The sequence below is a fragment of the Melopsittacus undulatus genome, chromosome 10 (assembly GCF_012275295.1).
Source record: "Melopsittacus undulatus isolate bMelUnd1 chromosome 10, bMelUnd1.mat.Z, whole genome shotgun sequence".
NCBI lineage: Eukaryota > Metazoa > Chordata > Aves > Psittaciformes > Psittaculidae > Melopsittacus > Melopsittacus undulatus.
In genome coordinates, this window is record NC_047536.1 from 23,788,148 (window position 1) to 23,813,234 (window position 25,087).

At 43.5% G+C, this 25,087-nt stretch overlaps 1 protein-coding gene across 3 annotated transcripts in view; it reads right to left on the bottom strand.

The window, feature by feature from the left end:
• Positions 1 to 1,268: 1,268 nt before the first annotated feature.
• LOC101872730 (cadherin-4) overlaps positions 1,269 to 25,087 on the bottom strand; it is a 457,816-nt gene continuing 433,997 nt past the window's right edge. For 2 of the 3 annotated variants that reach the window (XM_031047633.2, XM_031047634.2), the window contains 8 exons: positions 23,832 to 24,017; positions 18,491 to 18,744; positions 14,943 to 15,085; positions 11,345 to 11,578; positions 10,028 to 10,261; positions 5,860 to 5,999; positions 3,875 to 4,039; positions 1,269 to 2,109 (listed from right to left, as the gene is read on the bottom strand). In XM_031047633.2, coding sequence (XP_030903493.1) covers positions 1,903 to 2,109; positions 3,875 to 4,039; positions 5,860 to 5,999; positions 10,028 to 10,261; positions 11,345 to 11,578; positions 14,943 to 15,085; positions 18,491 to 18,744; positions 23,832 to 24,017 — 1,563 coding nt within the window. In that variant the 3' untranslated portion in view covers positions 1,269 to 1,902. The remainder of the gene's footprint in view (positions 2,110 to 3,874; positions 4,040 to 5,859; positions 6,000 to 10,027; positions 10,262 to 11,344; positions 11,579 to 14,942; positions 15,086 to 18,490; positions 18,745 to 23,831; positions 24,018 to 25,087) is intronic. The other variant, XM_034066742.1, reaches the window with a different exon arrangement.

Below are 25,087 nucleotides of genomic sequence, written 5' to 3' on the forward strand. Positions count from 1 at the left end.
ACTATACCCTCTGAAATGACGTCCACTCATCATCGCAAGCTCTCATCCTCTCATTCTCACTTTCCTCCCACCCCCCTTTAAACTCTTAGCGTTCAACTTGAGAATTAATAGAGATATCAAAAAAAGCATGATTATCCCCTGGATAATCACCTTCCAATATTGTGCCCATTCTTGGATTTAAATGAAAATATATCTAAGCACTTTTACAAGTTTTAGCGAACCCACTGCAAAATCGTCTGCAGAATATAAAACACAGGTAATCCAAGATTTCATAGCACATTAATTAAGTGGCTCATAATCCATTAAATGTGGTTTATATTACACATCCATGCAGTCTAAATCATTTTACAAACATTAGACATAAACCCACTAGTCCAAATCAGTAAAGGAAAAATGTAATAAAAAAGCTAATAACTATTCGTTATTGGTTAAACTGACCCTACATATAAACTAGGTAGTATGCTACCATTTATAATACTGATGTTTAATTATGCCTGGATGCTGCAAAACCTCTTGCTTACTTGGCAATGCTTGAGCATATTAACCACAAGATACTTAATAGGCCCTTGTTGCACTTCTCCTCCAAAAAAAACCACATTTACTACAGATAGCAGCGCCTACCCATCAAATAGAAAGGACACACATTAGCTGAGTTACACAATATTCTTGAGCTTTGGCTACTAATGCTCCAAGGCATTAATATTGTACTAGACTAACTTCATACTTACGGATGGCAAAAGTGCTGATAAACTGCTCCTGCCCTTCGCGCTGCCTTGGCCTTGAGCAGAGCCACTGCACAAACCCCTGCTTGCACCAGGAAAACAGCGCTGGCTTTCCTGCTAGCAGGAATCCCTGGGGATGCAGGACACCACAACCCAACCCAGCTGGTATTTACATCACTCCAGAGGTCATGGGAGCCAACAGACACTGATAGCATAAAAACAAACAACTGGGCCTTTGGTCATGTCATGATTTACTTTGTAGGGTTTAGGCAAGGGCTGTTGGAGATTTCTGTTGCAATAACCAAAGGCTTTATCAATGCTATAGTTCTATGCAGCTACATTGAGTGTGACCAGGTGATGGCAGAGCCCCCAGTCTGTATTTTGCATCTGATAACACTGAATTATATACAACATGATGACTAGTTCACCACCTGCTGAGGCTTAAAGATGGCTGTTCAGATTTTGACTCAAAACATCTTCCCCCTCCCCGACCCCCCCATCCTCTTCCACCCAGAACGAGTCACCCCCTTCAAAAAAGAGGCAAAAAAAAAGAAAAAAAGGAAAAAAAAAAAAAAGAACCAATCTCCAGAGTTCCTTTTTGTTAAATCCTTCCCAGCTAGAACTGGCTTAAGGTCACAGGGAGTGCTGCCCAGGATGGTTGTATGTTTGTTTTCGTCACTCCTGAGATTGAAGGGAATCTGATACATGCACCAAAAGGCACTTTCAAATATATATATATATATATATTTTAAAAACAGTGCTTCTGTTCTAAGAAATTCAAGTTAAGACAGAGTGCCTTTCACTCTCTTTAGTCATAAAGCAGGTAAACGAGCAATATCCCGGCTGACATTAAAAAACCAAACCAAAAGAACAAAAAAAACCTGCAGCAGAGACAAGTGTTCATGCGAGACAGCTCAATATTCTAAAAAATAACATTAGAAAGGAAAAAAAAAAGGGAAAAAAAAAGAAACCTCCTATGTCACCACTAAAAATAACAACACAGTCAGCAGGGGATATTAATTAAAAAAGCTGCCACATCTGTACAGTTCTTGCTTCTGCATCGGCTCTTTTTGTTAATGTCGTCTGTGGGTTTGTTTTTTCTATGTTTTTTTCTTCTTTTTTTCTTAATATTATTTTCTGTCTTCTTCTTATATTTGTTTTTAAATAATGTGAGGTCAGTTTAATCTTCCTCGCCTCCCCCATACATGTCCGCCAGTTTCTTGAACCTGGGCCCCCAGTCGTTAAGGTAGTCGTAGTCCTGGTCCCCGGAGCTAGAGGAGTTCAGGGAGCTGACGGAACCAGCAGTGGAGCCACTGCCCTCATAGTCAAACACCAGCAGGGAATCATAGGGAGGGGCTGTGGGGTCATTGTCGGCCGCACGCAGGCCCTGGAGGAGCAAACACAGGCTGTCAGTACCCACCATAGGTGTGAGGGTGATGGTGCTAAGAAATGCCCAAAGAAGTGGTAAATGCTCCATCCCTGGCAGTGTCCAAAGCAGGTTAGACAGAGCCTTGGGTGACATGGTTTAGTGTGAGGTGTCCGGGGTTGGAACTGGATGATCTTAAGGTCTTTCCCAACCCAAATCATTCTATGATTCTAAGAAAGGGTGTTTGGGTAAGGATCTGGGCTGGTGGCATGTTTGGGATCCCTATAGCAAAGCTAAAAGATGATGGGGAAAAGAGAAATGACGGTGTGAAAAAGAGGGTTCTGCAGCTTCCCCATGTTTGGATACCCCCCCTGGTTGAGCCCTCCTGTATGCCCCCAGCAGAAGCCCACTATCTCCAAGTATCACTGTAAAAAAGATAGATGGAGCAGGAGGGGAGTTATTTCCAAGGATCCAAGTTTGAAACTGAAAAGCTTTCAGTCCTGGACAGCATTTAGTTTCTGGGGTTGCCTGTTAAGACTTCCCACTTGGCCAGTGCAAGAATGACCAGCACCCAATTAATAACCATTATTTTAATTCTGATGATTTGTATTCCTTTAGGAAAAAAACTCAAACATCAATCCTTTCAAAAATCTGCAATTAAGAGAGACTTGGGTTATGAAATTTTGGGCAGAGGGTTGGGAAGCATTGCTGGTCTTGTGTGTTGTGGGCAGCAGTGTAGGCAGGACATGGAAATGGCCTTGGGATATAAAGGAAAAGAATTGCTTTACTGCAGCCCAGCATCAGGAAAAGCCTGGTGGAATAGACCTGCAATAAAGCAAAATGTTCTGCATTCATACCTTCCAAAACCCCTGTCTCAGCATGGGGAGATGGAGCAGGTATTACCGCAGCAAACAGCAGCTGGAGCGTGTGTAAGAGCCAGTCTTCACTCACATAGATGTATGTAAATATGTGTGTGAAGGATGGGCAGGAGCAAAAGAAGAAGACATTTTAATGATGAAAATAAGAAAAAAAGCACAGCAGGAAGTGGATATAATAATAGAATTAAATCGCTATAACATTTGTTTTTCTAACTTAGGAAATGAATGGTGTGTTTTGTCCTGGAGGAAATAATGCATTGATTGATTTGTAACCACTCAATCACTCAAAACAAGATAAGAAGTACTAAACGGATAGATATTTGTACAAGCAGATAAAGGAGCAGTAATCTAACATAAAATAAAGTAACCCTCTCTCATCTCGGATGAATATCTCTGTTCTGTAAACTCTTTGAGGCTTTAGACCAAATAGAACTTACTAGGAAGGCACAGACTGGTGAAATAATTACAAGACCAGGAGTCCCAAATGGAACCTTTGTCTCTGGGGAACCCACACAGCTGCCTTGCCACCACCTCCCTATGATGATGATGCTCCTTTGTCCACATCCAGATAAAGCTTTTTCTTCAGCAGCTGCAATACTTCCAGTAATCAAAGGAGACTGGGATCAGGTTCTACTGCCTTGATGCTGAAAAGCATGGCATTTGTGAGATCCACAGATCAGGAATCTTTGGCTTTTTCCTTGCACTTTAGCTTTTTACAAGCTCAATGTCTTTATTAGGTCAAGTCCTGTGTCCTTTGCCCATACCGCTTATTCCCCTAGTTTGCATCTGACTTCTCATGTGAGTAATAGAATCACTTGGTCTATCCAGCCAGGAGAATGTTGCATAGCTGATCTTAGCTGGCTGCTCAAGCTTTTAATATGTGGCACAAGACACCCTACAGAACATACCTCATTAATAAAGTCACCAATATCCCCTGGATGTGGGATTACTGGTCTTATAGGATACTGTGGTTCAGCACCAATAGGTCTTTCATCCACCCTTCTGACTCCAGGTGTCTTGTTCAGAACATGATCCATGGTTTCTGGCTGCTGGAGCTGGCTTAAATCATAATCCTGTGAAAAATGGAAAGCCACAGAGTGAAATGAAGAGCTTTTCATTCTGATCATCTGCTCACCCAATGTACAAACAAGTTGAGAGGTCTAATCCTATTCCAGCTGAAGTTCAATGGCAAATCTGATCAGCAAGTATGCAGCCCCTCTATCTAAATTACAGATGAACCTGACCTCTGAGTAGCTCATAAAATTGACCTCCTAAGAGTGTATCTTAAAACATGAATAAAATCAAATATTTAAATACCTCATGAATATTTCACATGGCATCTAAATATTTGGGATAAAAAAATAGCTTTTGTTTGCATGTACACAGGGATACACATAGCTTTTGATGAAATATGTAATGTAAAGACATTGCTGGTAGACATATTACTGCAATTACGTTTCTACAGAAGTAAAAACGTTAAAATGTACATTGCATTTATGCATGTAGGTCTTTCAAAGTAATTATGTTCTTTTTGCTCATGAAAAATCCCAACAGAATAGGTTTCTACCAAGGAATGAGAATCAGGTAATATTTCATTAAAAATGTATTCATGTAGGTAATGGTGTTTTGCTGCTCTTCCTTTGCTGTTATTTTTAACGAATCCTTTCTAAAATATTTAAGCCTACAATGTAGTTGCCTGAAACCAGATACTTCAGCTGGTTTGAATGCTTATAGCAGCACTTTGTTCTACCGGTGAAACTATTCTTGTGCTCAGACAGGGATGATTGAATCTCCAGGAGCAATATTTATAAATAACTTTTCAGTGACAAGAAAAAAGAAATGCCAATTGTAAGGATTTTTCTGTGCAATTGGAACTTCTCAAGTTTTGGACAAAGTCCCTGTGTTGGCTCCCCGAGGTGGCTCCAGGCTCATCTGCTTGCCTTTGGATGCCACAGGGACCACCCTCAACCATGACCTCAGGACTGAAGCAAGCAAGAATACAGTCATTATATGATGCAGAGCCACATAATTTGTGTGAACATTATATTTGAGAGTGTCACAGGCTCTTTACTTAAGTAGGAATAAAAACCCCAGTGTCTTGAACATGAGCAACCAAACCTTGCTGTTTTAGTTGAGGAAACACATCCCTAGCAGAGGGAAAGCACATCCCAGGAGTGCAGGCAAGGGAAGTTTTCATGCAACATCAGCATCGGTGTCTGTAAGAAGAAGCCACCACAGAAAAGCTGATGCATTCAGGCAGCCTGTGGCTTAGGGCTCCATCACCAAGCAAAGCTTTGCCACCGTATGCTTCGCAGTGGAAAAGAAAATCCCCAAATGTATTTAGACACTTCTCACAAACTACGTTCAGAAATTAAAAGAAATTAAAGAAGCATTAGAGACGATTAAGTAAATGCAGGGAAATCCCACAGAAGCTCTAGGTTCAAGCAAGCCAAGGCAAGTGCCTGCAGCCATGGTTCTGGGGAGAGTGGTAGCTGCTGGCTGGGTTTTATAAGATCTCTAATGGGGAATGGTAAAATACACAAATTTAATGACTGGAATGACATAAATACTGTTCAAATATGAGTGGAGTGGATTGATTTTTTTGTCCCTCCCCAGAAAGTTGCCTAGGGCGTAGACAAATCCACTTGGCATCAGACTCCTGGCACTGTCCTCTCCACTGCCAGTGTTCCAGTGACATGCTGAATCCCCTGGACCTCCACTGGCTCTCACTGATGTCCATGCCACAACAGGGAAGCCAATAAAGCTGCCTGGGCATAAACAAAGGGAACACAACCCTTTGCAAGTACTTTAGTGAAAATACTGTGGTTTCTCCCTTTTTGACAGTACAGATTGCACAGCTGCTCCTTGGCCACGGCCCACAGGCTCTTCTCACCTGGTCTTCCTCTCCACCTCCCTCTTCATCGTACTTCAGGATATTGTCCCTGACGTCGTCCTCAGGGTCAATCAGGAGCTGCTTGGTGTGGCGCTCCTTCTCCCGGCGCTTCATCCACACCACAAACAGCAGAACCATGGCTGTAACAGGGAAGAAGCTGGGTGAGCTGCGAGCACACATGGCACAAGTCCAGGCTACATGGACCAGAGTGTGGTGGCATGACCCAGAGCCTCATCTGCCCTCTTCCACTATGGAGAACCCCACTGGCTGCTAGTAAGAGGAATGAAAGTTTGTCTTATTGCATATTCTACTTCATAAGGGAGAGCTCAGTGAGAACTGTGAATGCTGTGACAGGCCTCCACCATAAACATTTCCTTAAGATCCATCACCAGTGCTGCTGCAGCTGATTTTTGTCGGATGTAAAACACACCATCAAACGGAAAGCAAACAGGAAGTGTGAAACCTGCAGCTTTCTGAAAAGATTTGATCTAAATCCTGAATTTTCAGGATTACATTTCCACCTTTATTTCATTCAGAGACACAAAACAAAGGTGGGGGGAAGACAGATGCAGAGGTGCAAACAGCTACAGATGGCCCACATCTTGTTCACAAGCAGCTCTTCCCTCAGTGTGATACAGCAATGCCCATTCAGGTCACAAGCCCTGGTCATGGGAGTCACTTTGCTGTTTGAAGTTTGCCAAGGGTTTGTGGAGGCTGTGTAACACTGGGTCCTGTAATTGGATTTGGACTCCTTCATACTTTTCTTTGATACACGAGGAAGGCTTTCTAGATTTCCAAGATCACATTAGCCAGGACATTAGCATACACATTTGGCCGCTGACTTGCAAAGCAACTCTAAAATAATTTGAAATCCTTTCTGAGAGCAGGGGTAGCTTTGCAGAACAAGGGAGAGCTGATCTGGTAGCACACAGCCAACCTCCTCAGGCATCAGCATTTATACGCCAGGACCTGGCAAATCTCTTTCAGCACAGTAACAGTGAGAGATGAACAGTTCTTCAATCATGAGAAGTTTTTCCCAGCTTAATTTTACCCAAAGGGAATGCTGACTCCCTGCTCCACAACCTCATCCTTCACAAGTCCACTCACATCTCACAGGTCGTGTGCTCCCTGTGATTTACTGTGTGGAAGTTGCTCTGGGAACCTAAGTCTCCATTAACATAAGGAAACCAGACCTTGTCTTCTTCAAGAACCTGTTAATATGCTTGTTTTCATTCTCATACTCAGTAGCTGCAAATAATGCCATCAAAATAGAAATTAAGCCTGAGCAGCTGATGCAGTCACACCTCCTAGTGTTTGCTTCCCCCTCCATTCTCCATGCAAGCCACACACCAAGCTGTGACAGAGGCAATCTGCTGGAGAAGGGACAGATGGATGGACAGTGGAGTTGGGAACGTGTGGCCCAGGTTTGTTTCATATGGGTCAGCTCTTGACCATGTCAAACTAACACATCTAACACAAATGAACCTAGGCAGGACATAAGATCCCAAACGTTCTTTGTGGTTTTTAGCTGCACAAGCAACCATGTTTTCTTTCTTTTTACCTGTCCACTGAGCCCGGGTGTTGCTTCACCAAGGACAAGGACAGAGAAGAGACCAGACCCTGGGGACATGGGTGAGGAGCTCAGCATGCAGCCCCACTTTGTGAGGAGGTGTTGAGTAGGATCTGAGCTCTTCCTCCCAGCATCAAAGTGTTTATACCCAACAGGAATTCAGTGAAGTGAGTGGAAGAGGACTGGACAGCTAATTACTGCCATTGTGTGCCAACTGGCTGCCATCCCCGCCTGCCAGCTAACAGAATTGTTTTCAGATAGTTCAGCATTTCTTTAATGCTTATCCTGGATCTATTCAAGAGAGAAAAAAGAAAAGGGAAGAAAATGTAACTCTTATCTGCAGTATAAAACCTCAGCTATTTAGCAGACTATTGAAGTCCTTTTCTCCTTGTTCCTTTTCAAGTCTCTCACAACAAGATACCTGCCTATTCCACAAAGACAATATTATAATGGTTACTAGGGTTTATCTTCTAGTCCCCCCCCCCCTTTTTTTTTATGCTACTTTTTCATGCAGTTGTAGTTTTTTTTTTTTCCTGTGCCATTAATGCCTTTACAGCTACCTTGGAAAAAAAAGGGACCTTCAAAGTGTCAATAGTGGATGTAGTGCACTCTCCTTCCTTTTATTCACTCTGCAGAATGGGAAGTGCTATTACTGCTGCTCGACCCATTTTCACTCTGCATGTAGCTTTCCTTGAAATCTATTGTCTTCACCCTTCACAATTTTTTATTGCATTGCTTTCCTAAATGTATTATTTGTGCAGCTAATACATCAGGTATTGGGAAGAAAAAAACCTTTGAGCAAACGTAAAGGCAGAAACTTCCCTCACCTGAGCAACCTTAGATCTGTTCTCTTGCTGCTTCTTCCTTTTAAAGCCATCAAACTTTGACCTGCTGACTCAAAAATGGGCAAACAGCACAAAAAACCCTGCTTCTGTCTTTTTCCAGGCTATTGTTCAGAGGTCACGATATAAAACAGATAGAAAGGAGGCAAAACACGGAAGAATGTAAATGGAAAACTGTTCATCACATATTACATTTTTCATCACTGATACAGTGCTTTTGCAGCTCTTGAAGATAAAAAGAAGCCAATTAGAATGACAATGAATGTAAAAATAAGTTTTTGTAATAAAACCCATAATTTAAAATGGGATAATGTATCTGAAAATGAAAAAAGGAATCTCTTAAATCAAATGTCCTTCAGCTAAAGTTAATTTCAGTCCATGGGATTTTCAACTTTTTAAATCATATTTTAGCAGTGGATTCATGCAAGACCAGCAAAAGGAAAGCCCCGTGTTTAAATCACCTTTGTGGCCTCCAGTACAGCACTCCTGCATATCCCAGAGTACCAAATGTGGTGGGACTGAGGAATATCAAGTCTTCTTCTGAGTATGCAACTGTGGTGTGTTCGCAACAAATGCCCTTGCTGAGGGGAGCAGCCTGGAACATTTTGGCACTGGGATCTCTCACTCAGCAAAGGACAGGAATTGTGCATCATGGCTAGGCACAGGGATGCTTCCGCTGGCTCAGGTGGGCTAGAGGAGGAACGGGACTGCATGGCCACAAACACGGTTTTCTTGCTCTTTCTCCAGACGAATACAGTAAATCAATTATACAACAATATATTCCTCTTGCTGGCCCAGGAGGGTGGATGTTTGCCCAAAGATGACCTATTCTATTAATGTGCCACATCATATCCACATTAGAAGACATTTGTAGCATATGTCGCTCTGTCTGCTCTCTGTTTAAGCACATTGGGGGTAAATATTAAATGTGATTTAGCACCATAACTCCCATTAGCTTTAATGGGAGCCCTATGGTTTCATCCTGTGTTCCTTGATGAATATTTACCTCATTGTTCATTTCAACACTCGTTTTTATCTATTCCTACTGTGCCAACTCCTGCTTGAAGTTATAATGATATCATTTTTATTTTTAAGTGTGTGCACACATGGTTATTGGTAATGCTCATAGAAGCTCGGGACTAACAGCGTTGCTGGGCTAAAGGGATGGCTTTGCCTTGAGCAAAGGGATGGCCAGCCCTTCTCTGCAATGCACTGCCAGCTCTCCAATGCTCCTGACAAACTGGGGATCCTTCCTCTTAAAGCACTCATCATCCACCATGACCTTTTGCTCTGAACAACCAAAAAACTACAGCTATGCACTGGCTTGGCTAGGGACTAACCAGACTCTCACAACCAGTGCATCAGGTACTGGGAACCAGTATATCCACAGCCAGCCAGGAACCTGAGAGTTATGGGGCAGTCTGCCCCAGGATTTTGGACAAGTTCTTCAACCTGGTCCTGCACTCACTACCTGAAAGATGTTGTCAGGTTTAATTATGTTTGTAAAGCTACTGGAAATCCTACAAAGAAAAGCCTGATGTACGCAGAGAGTGCACTAGCTCATTCTGCTGATGCTGCATTGAAGGAGCTTCAAAAGCAGATGTGTGAACCAACCCCTGCAGCCCAAAGCTCATGGCACTGTCCCTTGCACGGAGCTCTCAAGGCTCTGGAAAAACACCATGTATAGAAGTGGGACAAAAGGGAATGGGATGAGAAACATCATGTTTCCCAGCAGTGTGAGCTTTGTAATACTTACTGAGTAAAATGATGATGCAGATCAAGATGGCAATGATGGCACCTGTGCCCAGCCCTGCCGCAGCCACTGCCCCGATGGTGGTGCAGTCACCGTTCTCGTCGCACGGGCACACCTTCACTTTGATGATGGACGTGTTGTACAAGGGAGGGTTTCCCGAGTCTGTCACAATGATTGGTACATCATACACACCTGCTTCCAGGTACGTGATTCGTAAACTGAGCTGGGCGTAATCGCCTGGAGAGACCAAGACAGACAGATAGACAGATGACAGACACTGGTAGAGCCTTGCAGCCACACTTGTAGATGCAGGGCTCCTCTGCTACAGCAGTCTTCTGAGTCCTGAAGAAGAGGCTATCAACAGCACACCTGGGCAGGACAGTTTCAGACTTCTGCCCTAACACCTGGGTCAACAATCAGCCCGTGCTTTGTAAAATACTGTGTTTGCACTGCTGCATTAACCTATGTTGATATCATTTGCAAATCTGGTTGCACGTGTTTAAAACAGCATGAAATGCAAATAGTAAGGCATGGATGATACTCCCAGGGTCTGGGCTGCCACTGTGGAGGGTTTCTGCTCACACACCCTCCCTCATCAGGATTTTTGGGAAGCCCATTGCCTGTTGATGACATGCTCAACAAAGCAATCCTTCCTGTGTTCCCTCCTATGGAGACACAAGATCTGTGGGACTGAGCCCCAGGCTGTGAGGGAACAAGCCATTGCCCCTGGCCTGGCAGCAGGTGCAAGACCTCAGCAAGAGGGACCAGCTTTGAAGCCAAAACCAGCCTGTGGCTCCCTGATATTTTCCATCCTTTGCTGAAAATACCAATAAGAGGAACAATTATGGTTGCACACTGCAATATAAAAATCCTTCACATGCTGGTAATCTTCACACTTACCTGGCCCTCCTGGTTCCATGGTAAATTAAAAGGCTGCCTTTATGCAATTATGGTCAGAGAAATGAACATTGATCCTGATTGTGGCTTATGACAATTACACTGGAGGAACATAAGGAAGACTGATAATAGCTTTTTTCCCCTTGGCCATTATGGATGATTTATACTCTGTTCACTACTGATAACTGTTCATAATTATGAACTGCATTAAAAAAAAGCCAAGTGCCAAGGCTTTTAGAGTTATGCTGCAGGTCTGATACAAATCATTTCTGATTAACTATCTTGTCTATAATGTCAGCCATAATGTGCTTTAAAAAATAAAAATCAGATAAAAAAGTAGGAAAGTTTGGAAGTTTGAAACCGCATGTGGCCTCATTAGTGAATCAGAGTCCAAATGTCCTCAGGATTGCCTGCCCCATTTACCATTCAGCCGTGTTATGGTCCAGTTCTTCCTCACCGCAGATGGCACACTTGGCAGCTCGAAGACAAAGGGTCCGACGTTTGGATCGATGTCAGCATCCGCGGCTGTTATGTTGATGACATTCAGGTTTGGCTTTTCACAGATCTGTGCCTCTTTTGGCAAGAGCTCAGGAGCATTATCGTTGATGTCGATTAGGTAGATCTGCAGAGTGCCAGTGCCGCTTGCAGGGGGTATACCTGAGTGCAAGAAGCAGAGCCAAGCACGGAACGATGACCATCACTTGAGAAGCAATGGAATTGACAACAGCCCCCTCTCTGCCATCCAATTTCAATAAACCAGGATTTTCACCCTGCCCCCTTGGACCTCATTAGGGACATACTGCACTTTCATGGTCCCTTGCTTTAAGAGGTATTATTAAAAGTTCCCCAAGCCTCCTAATGTTGCTATTTTTCACTCCTGCATAACACTGAGGTTGAGTTCTGCAGATTTGTAGCCTACAGCAATGTCCTTAGTCAAACTCTAAAAATACAAGGAGGTGACGTCAAGTTGCTAGTGCAAATTTTGGTACTGGCTGTTTTGAAGATGAATAACTGTTAGAAAGATAGCTAACAAGAGGAAGAAGAAGGCTTGGAGGGGAAAAATGGTAAGTAGTGTAACCTGTTGGTCAGCACTGACTGTAGCACTTGCTAGCCAGTATTTATATTTGCAGACTATTACACTGCTGCAAAGAAAGCCTATCCCACAGTCAGCCCTAGCTTCAGTGGTGAAAGGTCCCTGCTCAAAGCTATGAGCTAACCATCATCATTAGCCCATGGCAGCAGCAGCATGTCCCAACATACAGTTCTTCATCCTCCCTACATTTGTCACAAACAGCAGGGATGCTGCAGCACAGCAGTCTCAGTCCTCCAGTCCCTTCCTGATGAAAAGCCACATCTGTCTGACTAATGGCCACTTACACAAAGTGATACCTGCCCTGGCAAGAGAGAGAGAGCAACCTTTCCCAAAATACCAAAGTATTCTTTATTGACTTTGTATTTTCAGTTTTAGCTCTTCCTTCCAGTGCTGGATGTAATGCTACACAAACCACTTCCCCACTAGGTTTCTGAGTGTTCCTTCTGCTGCTACAGACTTTCCCTCCTACATTCCTTTCTCATTTCTGCTCCATTTTTCAAAGAAGCCTTGAAAACTCTGAAGGAGCCCTGAAAATCCTTCTTTCATGGTTCTGACATAAGCTCTTCAATCATTGATCTCATCCTTTCATCTAGTAAGCATGGGGTAAGTCTCCCTCTAAAACAATGTCTTTGATCAGCCTTGAAAGTTTCTGGAGAGACAGACGGGATGTTGGGGCTGAATGTGAAAACTGACTTTTAGGACCAAGAAAAGTGGTTTTGCTGTTTTCACATTGACCAGAATATCTTCTGGGATGAATGCAAGGCTCACATTCTAACCTCTGAGATAGACTGAATGGGAACTAGCAGTCCTGAGAGGCACTAACTGGCATGTGGCTGAAATAACCTGCAATTGCTGCATGTAGAAATGCAATTTTGTAGAGTTATTCAGTATCACTGGGCTCTGGGTCCTGGTAGTTTGGTTCTTTGTGCTCCTGAGTGTAGTTCTGGGGCAGTCTTAGGAGAAATGAAAAGAATTGACTCTCTTTTTCCTCCCTCCCTTTTCACTGCAGAAAAGACTTTTCTTAAAGTGAGTATCTCTGCACTGTAGCCCAGGGAGAGAAAGAAAGCATGTCCAAGGAGTACTTGGCTGAACTTCTTTATCATATACTGAAAACAGCAAAAAGAGCTTCTAGAAAACAAGATGCTGCTGCCTCTTCAAGAAAGGAACAAAAAGCTCCACCGAAACCCCTCAGGCAAAGCCTTTCCTTAATGAGTAGATTATGCTGGAGAGCCTGGAACTTTGAAGAAATGTGGAAAGAGTCTATTAGCCTCGATGAAACTTTAGCTGTTATCCTAAGCACTCTAGACAGAATTTTAAATAAGGTATCGCTTTATGTGCATTTTAATGGCTGCAATATATGAGTGATGGATTAATTTTTCAAAATACAGAGATTTATGTATGTCCTTACTTTCTGAGCTGCTGAATGATGGATGTGGAAGTGCTGATGCATTGCAGTGTCAGCAGTGAAGCCAAGGAAAGGGGTTAACTCCTAATCACATTGTACTAAGTGCCTGGGATTTGCTAGGTCAGATGGTGAGGATTAGTTTGATGGGTTCAAGTTCTACCACTGCTTTTGTGAATAGTCTTGACCAACTTATTTGATCTATTTTGTGGGTCTTGCAGATGAATGCTGCTGGATCCCCTTGAGACTATTTTGGATTTTGCTGCCCTGGCTGCAAACTGGAAGCTTAGGATAGGGCTAAGTCCTACCATTGATGGCACAAAGAAGGTGGAAAACTTGTTTCTTGGTGCTGCTACTGAGCATTGAAACTCTTCCATGAATTTGCTTTGCCCCTGTGACCCTGGATGCAATGACTGAAGTGAAGCCTGAAACCCCAGAGGGAGCAAGTTTTCATTAGCCCTGAAAGCACCACCGTAACTGCTCATAATGGACATGGCACCCTTCAGCCTGAGGGATGACAAGAGCTAACACACACTACCCTGAAAGCACCTACAGAGTATGGGAAATATACTTAGGTGCTCACAGCCAAGCCTAGACTTAATTTTGTTGCTGAAGCATGGCTCTATTTTGATGTGAGTGCTCAGCACCTTGCAGGGGGAAGGTGAGGCTGGCAGAATGGGAAGAAGACCCTTTTCTTGCCCAGGGAAACTACTGGGACCTCCACAAAGCCTTTTCCAAGTGGGCAATCTGATGAATAAAATAACAGCATAGCCACATTCTGGTACCATTAGCAAAAGAGTCATCAACTCCTAATCAGAATTAGGAAGAAACATCCAGGGCAGCAGCAATGGACTGTGTGCCCTTAAGTGAGGTCAGTGCTGAGGTTCACAGTCCTAATTTGACCAAAAGCACTGCGTGACATTGAGTAATGAAGAGCAAACTTTAGTGGGACTTTTCCATGAGAAGATCTGTACTGGCCTCAGTGGCTTTGGTCCACCTGCATGCAGATGCTCTGATGGTAGTGGGACATTTCAGAAATGGTGGTGGACAGAGAGAAATCCTCGTCAATGACAGATCCACAAACAGACACCTCTCATGAAAGCCACAGCAGTTCAATGGATCATCAGCTTATTTTTAATACCCTCCTGCCATCCCCTACAATTATTTCTGATTTCCTGAAGGAAGGCTTCTGGAATGCTCTGCTCAGTGCCTTTGGGATGATCACCAGGACCAGTGTGTTCAGCAGCCCTTGGAGAGCACAACCCTTTGACATTTTTTTAAGTTCAGGCTATACTGAACTCCCCAAATCGATTTTCCATTTGTCCTCCCCTTCCTTTAATAACACTCTCAGTATACTGTGCACATTTAATTTACTCCAGCAATTTCCCGTCCCACTTTCACATTTTTGACCATAAAAACCTGGGAAAAAGATAACTTATACTGACAACTCTGTCAGGGCATCATTTCTCTTAATGCATCACATTAGAGTCTTATTGAAGCATGAACAATGTGAAGCCTGGGCTCACCGTTGTCAGCCGCCAAGAATGTGGCCTCGTAGACATTATTCTTAATGTAGTCTGACTCTCGATCAAGGACAGCAGCAGTAGTGATCTGACCATTTGTGGCGTTAATGTTCAGCCAGTTTGCAGGATCTGACAGCTTAGAGTATCTACAGAGAAAGGAAATAAATACACGGCAGTCTTTTCACTGACATATCCTTAATATTGCTTGAAATAAAGTTTTTCTAGACTCCTGACCCATGATTCAAAGGACCTTTGATAACTGGTTTTGTTGACAAACAAAACGCTAATTGAGTATCTGGGATTTGACCTCTACAATTACTCAATTTTTTTATTTCTTTCATTTTAAAGGCTTTGCTTTTTACTGAGTGCCACTTACATGGCAGCTTCCTGCTGCTGGGAGTGGACATAGCCTGAGGTCTCTGCAGCCAGGGAGAAATGGGGTCTGTGATGACCACTGCATTTCTATGCCTGAATTAGAGGTTGGATTCCTGCTCTCTCGTTCTCTCAATGCTGCCTTTCCTAAAATAGCTCTTGCTCTTGTTTTCTATACTTGTTTTATGCCCTTTGCTAATAAGTAACAGTTTGGGAAATACCACACTAGAAAAATGGCAGTTTTTAGGCCTCTCTTTTCTACCAGAATCCTATCTTTAGCAGCATCTGCCTTGGGGTCACTATAATGGGAACTCACAGTTGTATTCAGGCATGGACCCAGGTCTGCCTTCCTGAAGCATTTTTATACGTTCCTGAAATAGCAGGTAAGGTGATCCTATGCATGTGTGAGGGTTGGAGAGAGCTGCAACAAAGGGGTCATCTTGGTAGTCCCCAGGATGCTCTGGGGCTGGAAGAACTCAAGGTTAGATTCATATCCGAATGACTCAGTCATAGACCAAATCTGTTCAGGTCCAGCACAGCCAGATATGAACATGGTTTGTTTTTGGCAAACTTTTTCAATGTTCTGTGTAGATTTCTCACTTGCTTGTTTTCTTGGTTTTATTTTATTCCATACTTACTAGAACAACACCTTGAGTTGAGCTGGACCCTTATTACCTAAACTGGAAGCTAGTAAATGGCCAGATCCCTGAAACAAACAAACCAAAACTGAGCTTATTCCGTGGGTAACTCAGACCTGCTGATAGTTTTACATAAATTTTTGTAGTTGGATACACAGGCGGGAAGGAAGGCTTCTGGTGAATACCCCTTTCCAGAAATGGGCTGTTTGAAGCTGAAACTCAAAGTGAACCTTGAGCTGCGTCAATCCATGGGAGCAGGAAAGCAACACACAGCTGCACGAGCCCCTGCCAAAGGAAAGAATTACATTTCATGGAGCTAGACTCTTTGGGATATTTTCATTTCTTTTTAATATCACTGCTGTGAGTCCCCTCCCCTTTCTCTGCTACATGATCAGGCATCCAGCCTCAAAGCTGATGTTGTGAATGTGTCTCTGGCTAATGAGGATAACTTGAGGTGTGACGTTGGTCATGCCAAGCTGTGCCTTACTGAAGATGCTTCTGCTTCTTTTTCTTCTATTTCTAAAAAATCCATTTCATCAAAGACTGTTTAGGGACTGAAAACTGTATGCAAGGCTCTAGCAGCTGGATCAGTTCTGAGAAGTGCTTGTCACAGATATGTAGGCTTAGCTGTTTGGGTATCTTTTCCCCCTAACTCACCAATGCCAGCTGTGAAGAAAAAACAATATATCCTTTGCATAGCTCACAAAGACAGGACCCCAACAACTGCTTTTTGCCAAGCGTCGGCACTGAGCTGTCCCTGATGAAAAGGGGGTAAGAGGGATTGTACTTGGATTAGGAAACAAAGTGCTGGTGGATATACAAAATGAGTGCTCTGGAAGCCCTAGGGAAAAACAACTCAAGTAATTGGCTGCTCATGTTCACAGAAAGTCTTACAGGACCCTGCACTTGTTCTGTGTGATGACAGGAACAGTTTAGCAGAGCCGGTCCTTCTCCCAGAAATGGCAGATGCTTCTTTGGATTACAGATCATCCATCTCTGGGTTAGAGGGAGTATTCAGTCAGAAATGAGCTGTCCTCTCCTCTGAAAACCAGCCTTGGTACAGACATGAGGGAAATAAAGACCCTTCAAAGGCCAATATTTCAGAAAGAATATAAGAACTGGTTTGTTAGTGAGGATGGTCTCTCTCCTCAGAAGTCACAATACCTGTCTAAAGACAATAAGAGAAGGCAGTGAGTAAACTATCATATTCTAGACTAGACAGCTCTGTGCCAGGTGAAATATTTCAAACTCTTCCTGACACAAAATGTCACAACTAATGTAAGTTTAAGTGGCCTTGGATGTGCTCATGTTGCATACTCGGGTTCTGCCAAATATACTGCGGTCCTTACAGAGTGAAAAAGAAACAAACTTCTGTGCATGCAGAAGTAGCCAAGAGCAAGAAATGCATTTCCCATCTGTGCAGATGGAGGCTGAAGTACCTGGAAAATGTGTCACAAGGACTCTCATTCACACACACACTTTTACCCAATGCAGTTCCTGGTGGGAAGGTGTATGAGCTGGGGTCCTGAACAATGGATTCAGACCCCAGTTTGCCAGGAGGGACAAAAAACCCCAATGAGTGACAGCCTCCTTGTTGCAGCACAGACTAAATTTGGTCTTGAACTGCTTAGATCAAACATCTAACTTTTAAAAGGCTAAAATTTTTCCAGCTGCATCCCATTCATAGGGAAGGCAACTAATGAGGATACGTTTGGCAGCTGGTCTGAAGGGAAAGGGAAGGTGAGAACAAATCTCATTCACTGCAAAACAGGCAAGGGCTGCTGGGGTGCTTTATTTGGACTAGCATTAGTCGGATAAAGACCAAGTGCCAATGGCATGTGAATGGGTGTTTGACTGCTCAGGCAATATTTAACTGTATGACATCTTAAAAGCCTGTGTCTGCAGCTATTTGTAACTGAGCCAGCCTTGTTCTGAATGGGCTGATAGCTCCTCTGTACTATGCTTTTTAAGCCAGGTTGAACCTAAATCCTCCGGAAGCAACACAAGACATGATTAAAAATCCCAGTCATTCCCTTTGGAAATCTAACTCAGCCCCTTCTGTGCCTCAGTTTCCCCCCATAAAACAGAAAATAACAAAGGTTTCTTCTTCTATGCCTCTGTGTTTATAAAGTGCGTAAACAACATAGGTCAAAGCATCCTTGACAAGGAAGAATCAAAACATTTAGTAGAATGCAGCCCTGACCTCTGTGGCTCTGTAACCACGCAGAGACCTCTTGCTATTGACTGCTTGCACTTGAAGCTGTCATCTGCCCCTCTGCAGGCCAGTAATGTGGGGTCCAGCTCTGCCTGTCCTCCTGCACCCAGCCACTCCGGCTTACCTGGAGCAGGGAGGATAGCGAGTTCACAAGCCTGCAGGATACTCTGCAGGCACTTGACTGATGGTGCCAATCCCTGCCAAGCGTTTTACTCATCTCACATCAGTTAGTTTGTGAATTAGCTTTTATCTGCTTTGCTCTCCAAACGTCTGCAGCTGCAATCCCCCCACCTGTACATGAGCTCATTGTCTGCCTGGTCTCCCACCTTACTGCCTGCTGCATGAAGCGATCAGGATCCACTGCTGAGAACGTTGTCAGGACCGTCCCCATAGGCACCCCCTCCTCCAGCCTGATTAGCTTGTGGTTCGTCGGGAAATAAGGTGCTTCGTTGACATCTGTGACTGAAATGGTGACTCCTGCGGTTGACTGGAAGGACATCTGGATGCCACTGGCCAGAGGAGCTTGGTTTGATACCATCACTGTCAGCATGAAAGCTCTGTTCATCTCGTAATCGACTGCCTAAAACAAACAAACAAGCAAGCATAGAGCCAAGCACAGAAAAAAATCTACTTTCTGGCTGAAAGCTGCAAGATTTAGAAGGCAGATGATATCAAAGTCACTGCCCCAACTCGTTTCCTCCTGTGAGCTCAGTTTGTTTGAAGGTGCAAATCTATACCAGCTTCAATCCAGCAGAGGATTTGGCCTTCCAGTATTTGGGTCAAATAGTTTAAAAAACCCTACAAAATAAAAATTGCAAACAGCAGGGGGGATTTGCCCTCTGTTTTGTTCCAGTGCTAAGTGGTTTCCAAAAAAGAGCTGTGTTAGCTGAGCAGTGAATGAACAAATCCACCAAGTGCTGCTCTAAATGCAACAGGCAGAACCTGTTAAGAGGAACTGGACAGGTACTTAACAATGCTATTAGCATTTAAAGCTGCTGACTAAGTAACTGTGACAGTCTATGAGGCCTCATGAGCTTGAAGTGCTCTTCATTCTTCCTCTTAAGTGAGTTTATAAGCAAAGGTAGAGCTGCAGTGAAGAAGGCCTGGTCTGATTTAATCAGGCCATCCTTCCGCTGAGACCTCTTGTCCTCTCGCAAGGCACTTTGTGATCTCCTGAGGCTGTCTCCACACTCCTACAGATGTGATTTGCTGTTGGGTGGCCACGGGTCTCTTCTCAATAGAAACATAAAGACGATGTGTCTCAGGAGCCAGAAGGAGTGAAAAGCCTTTGCTGGCACAACTGACTGAACCACAGTATAATAATAATTTCTAAACCATCCCACTAATTACTATGAGGGAAGTCACTAATTATCTGCCAGGGAGGCTTCAGCTATGCAGGATCACACCTCTGCTTGTTAAAAAGTGCTTTGCCATGATTTATAAATGTAGAAGTGTAACCATTCTCTCTAATCCTTTCTCCAGTGCTGAGTCTGCAAAACGGATTCTTCCTGGTGTAAAATACCAGAGCCACATTGATTTCAGTAGAGCTGTACTGATTTACATCAGCAAGATGTGGCTTCTGTGTTCTGTTTAAACCCCAGTATTGTCAGGAGAGAAATCAAATCATAGGAGGCTACATGAGAGAAACAAATTTCAGGGGCAAAAGGTAAAACATTGGAATCTCTATTCGATTGAAGTGCAAATGTTCCTATTGCTAAATGGTTTCCTGACAGGCAGGGCCAACATTTAATAAATAAAAAGAGAGATTCCCAGTACACCCACCAGCACTGACTCACAGACTTGTCCTGCATTCAAACAAGATGCATGGTAAAGGATCCAAGTTAAACCTTATTCAAGGCTTTGAAACAACTTGACTAATGCATTTCCTCAATTTCTTTTCACAACCCTGTAATTTATATTTCTCTAGTCTTATTTATCTATTTCTTTTTGTGCTGGCCTGTTTGCTAACCTTGCTGGCTCATGGTGGCAGTGTCCACAGCACTTCAGTCTGCAAGAGAGAGACCATCTGCCTCCTCTTCCACGGCCAAGTCCCTTTTCACATACTTTGTTGTCAAAAATACAAGGTACAACCAAGAATTTGTGCCTTCACAGCAGTGTTTCTGCTATTGTCCCTAGTGGGACAGAACCCCCTTGCAGCCAGACAGTACAGCCCTAAGCAGAACTTCTTTTGTACCATTATAAGCAATTTCTACCACAACAGCTCATACTTCTGCTCCCTAAAACTGCTTCCCTAACAGTGCACAGAGCACTCTCTGCTCTTCACACTGCACTAACCCTTCCATTTTAATGCATCTCACTGAAAATGCTACGTATTCATCAGTCTATGGTTTTAGGGACATGGTTTAGTGGTGGACTTGGCAGTGCTGGGTTAAAAGTTGGACTTGATGATCTTCTAACCTAAACAATTCTACGATTCTGTGACAGCAGGATCCTAAAAAACCCTATAGAGCTACTACATCTGGGACAAAGAGGTGCTGGGCTGTTGCCTGCTTTTTAATTGTATACTCAAGAACCACGTAACATGAAATTAAAAATTAGCACCTTTGCAGATACCCCTTCATTGATGTTCAGTGTCTGATCTGGCCCAACTGCTGTGAAACATCCCCTTGGAGATATTGCACATCCTCCTCCTTCAATAGCCCCCCTGACCTGGCTGCAGCAGAGTGAAGCCACTTGTCCTCCTTTTCTCAAGGTATTTTTAGCTAAAACGAACAAATTTTTCTTATGTTATTGTTGAGGCAAATAATAACTGAAGCCTTGGAAGCATCTCCATTATAAATTCAGAGCTCTGATCCATGCAGAGTTTATAATACCATTTTACTTAGCTTGCTGCCACAGGGCAGCCACTGCTGCTCTGGGAGATTGTCTTCAGACTCTGTGGTGTCTCATCTGAGTGGGAAGTTTCTCTCTTCCCTTGATCAAGGCTTTCTTTGAAGATCACGGTCTTGCACAGTTATGAGAATGGTTTGGAAACGCATGAACAGAAGAAGGAAATGTTGCACCCTTGGTGATTGGACTGGAGCTGGGGTTTTGACAAGGGTGGTTTACAAAAATGCCCTGCCTGCCAAGAGCATCATCTGAACTCCAAGAGGCTTCTTGGTTTAGAAGCATTTTTGGCCCTCCATTTCTGACCCCCAAACTACTGGTGAAGGAGTGGGATTCTTCACAAAACATCTTTCTCTGCACTGTTTCTGCGACTGCCATAGCCCAGATGCAAACCTCTTTGCTCGTAGCAGTGGGGAGTTACATATGAGCAGCTTCAAAGAGCCACCCACGTAGGGTCTGTAAACAAAAGGTTCATTACTTGACTTAATTTTTTACCCGGGTTTTCAACCTACATCAGTGATCAAACCAGCAAGAGACTGCTCCAACACCACGAAGAACAAGCTCTGATCAGCCACCCAGTCTGATGTGCATACATTCCCCAAATCTTTAAGCATATTCACTTATTAACAGAGAACAAAATATTTCAAAGAAGGTGGAATCCTGAGAGTCCTCTCTTCTTCACCATGAAAATTTAATCACAAGCAAATTCACTCATTCTCCTTGGTGAAAATACACCAAAAAGCCTCCTGGGTTGATAAGGGCAAGATCCTCTGGGTGCCCAGGAGGATCAGGTGAGGTTATATAGTGAAGACATTTAATGCAATTTCAAGCTTTGAGCTCAGCTTGACAATGGTGGATTTTCCTGTGGTTCTCTACATTGTGATCACAGTGGTTTACACAGCAGTGGAAAGGCAACACCAGCATCAGCGGTGTCTTGGCAAATCCTTCGTGCTTTTTCCCTGCAAGTTCTGAATAAGGGATGGGTCATAATGCAGAAGTCCTTGTGTAGTAGCGATGAGCATGTAAATCCCCTGTTGTTCATTCTGATCTGCCTTTAAACTACAGTCCTGACACTTTACTAGATTAAGGGGCCCTCCCCTGCTCCCAGTGAAAAAATTGCACTTGAATATCAGACTGGCTGCTGATGTTTTTGAAAGTCACATTCTTGCATTTTACTTTATTGAATGTTTTCTGTTTAAGCAGAATCTATATATATATATATGGATATGTGTACACTTACATGCATATATGCATCCATATACATGGGTGTCCAGGACCACTGCTAAGCTTGAAGAGGTTTTGTAACCTTGTACCAGGTAAGGCTGTCAACTATCATTACAGAGCAATAAAGAGTGGCAAATAAAAGGACCCTGCTGAAATACCATCTAGCAGGTAAGATGATGTCTCCCTTAAAGTTTCAGCAAAGTGGCATCTGCAGACACACACACATAGCTTGGGGGTCAGAGAACAGGACAAGCTCACAAGCTCACACGTTCCTACCAGCGTAACCTCACTGGCATTTCACTGATGTCATTTTTCCTAATACCCAAGCTATGTATATTAAGAATGACTGCCAGTTATTAGCTACAAGGGAGTGGGGCTCTTTTTTTGCACCACAAAGCTGTTTTTAAATCACACTGCTCTTTAAACATTAGTGTTTCATCCTATGTTGATTAAAACTTTCTGTTAGAGAAGGCCAGACTTATCACAAGATGCAGGCTTTAGGCATCGCAATGTGTATTATGTTTTTCGGATGCAGTGCACAGTGCGTGTTGTGCGAGCTCTTACAGACCCCAGCAGCCTATTTGTGGTGCCTCTGCTTTTTTGGTTGTCAGAGGGAGCATCCACAGGCATCTTATCTGAGAGGAGATTCAGTGAACTCTGAATGGATCTGGTTATGTTCTGGCTGTGTGCAGTGACTGCAAAAACATTCACTGCCTGGGTTGCTGGCCCCAGTAACTGAAAGGGAAGAGAATGCTCAGATAAAGATAAAGTCATGTTCTTTGGAGGCAAAGAGGGAAACAGAATTTGATACTTGCTGCAGGTATCTTGAGGGATCGAGCTCTCCTAATGCTGAAAGCAATAGATGGAGGAAAGAAGGGATGATGGATATTTAACAGTCTTATTTCACAGTCTTTCAACAAGATCCTCTGCTGATCTAGGGAATGGATTTCACTTGTGAGGAGCTATTCTGAGCTGAGGATATGCCCCACACTGTGTGTTTATAGCTTGATACTAGGAAAATTTCTCCAAGATTTTTCTGCCAAGCAACTCAACTGGAGGAAAATCTCTCCTTTCTTTCTGTTGCCAGGAAATGCATTCCTCCCGAAATCTCTCCTGCACTCCCTGCTTTCACAGAGGATCACTTGACTGATCCCCTGCTGTGAAACACTACCCCCTGATTCACAGCTAATGGGGAATTTTCTGGCTCAAGAAGGAGAAGGTGCAGCCCCTGCCCTAACCTCACCAGGCAGGGCAGGGCAGCGCAGACCAGGAGCCATTCCCTCTTGCAGTGCTCAAAAAGCTAAGGAGGAGCAGGACATGGAGGTCAGGCTCAGAGGCTGGAAAAAGCCTTCAGCTTCATGAAAGCCTAGGGTGAGAGCTGGGCTGAGTTGGGAAACCCAGAATCAGCAGCATATGCTTGAAGTAAAAGTATTCAGGACTCCTCCATGGGGAGAGATGGGAAACAACAGATTTGAGCGCTTGCATTTCCAGGGTAGAGAAGCCATGAAAAAACTGCAGGCTTCTGGCAATTCCTGTATCCTTAGCTAGCCTAGAGCAACCCAAACAAATCTGGATTTCCTTTGTTGTCCCCCTTACCTTTACAACGGTTACCATGCCTTCGTTGGTGACTGGGTCTGTCCGGATAGTGAAATGGCCTGAGGGGTCTCCGCTGATGATGCGGTAGATGGCATTCCAGTTGGGGGAGTGAGGCTGGTCCCGGTCCATCACTGTCAGATTTGCCACCACCACCTCCACTCTGTTCTCAGGAACTTCTCCTGAATACTGCAAACAAAAGACAGGAGCTGTCATCATGGGAGCTTTCCTCACAGCTACCTCTCCTCTCTTCTACATCAGCACGCTGACTGGGAAATCAGTCTCATGAGGAGGACCAATGGGGTCCACACACCCCTTTCTCACGTCAGGTTTTCCTATTTTTTCCAAACCATTCAAAACCTAGTTTCACCTCTCCATCCCAAGGAGGAGAAACCTCTATCACCAAACCATTGCCCAAGATTGAGTAAATGCTTGAAATAAATGAGCAAAAAATGCTTTTGTTGTTCAGTTCCAGCAACCAGACAGTTAATTGTTAACAGCATATTTAAATGGCAGACTAAAATGTGCGTTTTTAAGGGTGACTATGTCCCTTTAACCTGAGGTATTTTGCCTCACTCAGATTTCATTGATGGCATTTTATTGCTTTTCAGTGATTTTACTTAATTTTCTTTCTTACCCTTGATTTGATTTTGTCTCATTATTTGAAGTGTTTCTTGGGATTTTGCCACAGCCTTTCCTGGTGTTTAATTCTCTCATTTAGCACTGATTTTCATGGAGCATGTCCCGCTCAGGCGTATCCTGATGCATTAGCTGCATTCTTCTGCTTTCCAGCCCTTGATTTATCATACGGCTGATCAGGGATCCTGGCCTGCGAATACTTCCAGTATTTGGGGCTGCCAGTGAGACACATTCCTGAATTTTCAACTGTCCTCATCTCTCAGCATCGCCTATTAGCAGCACTTGTGAATTAACACTCTGATTGACATATGGCAAATTAAACACTGGGTAAATGATGGGAGCGGCTGGCTCTGAGTCTGCAGCTGAAATCCTGGCCCCAAACTGCAGAAGCAGAGCACTACTGGAAACTTGGCCTTTGGTGTGCACAAATGCCAGGTTATGTAAATGATAATAAATCATTCCTTTGTTAGCACAAGACTCCCTTTCCACTCATACCCCATACCCATCCACTGGAGTCTTTCAGTTATTTGTGCTTATATTTAGTATATATTATTCGACTACTGACAGCAAAAATATTCAATCTGCCTCATGTTAATGGAAATTTAAATTTGCCCTTTAGT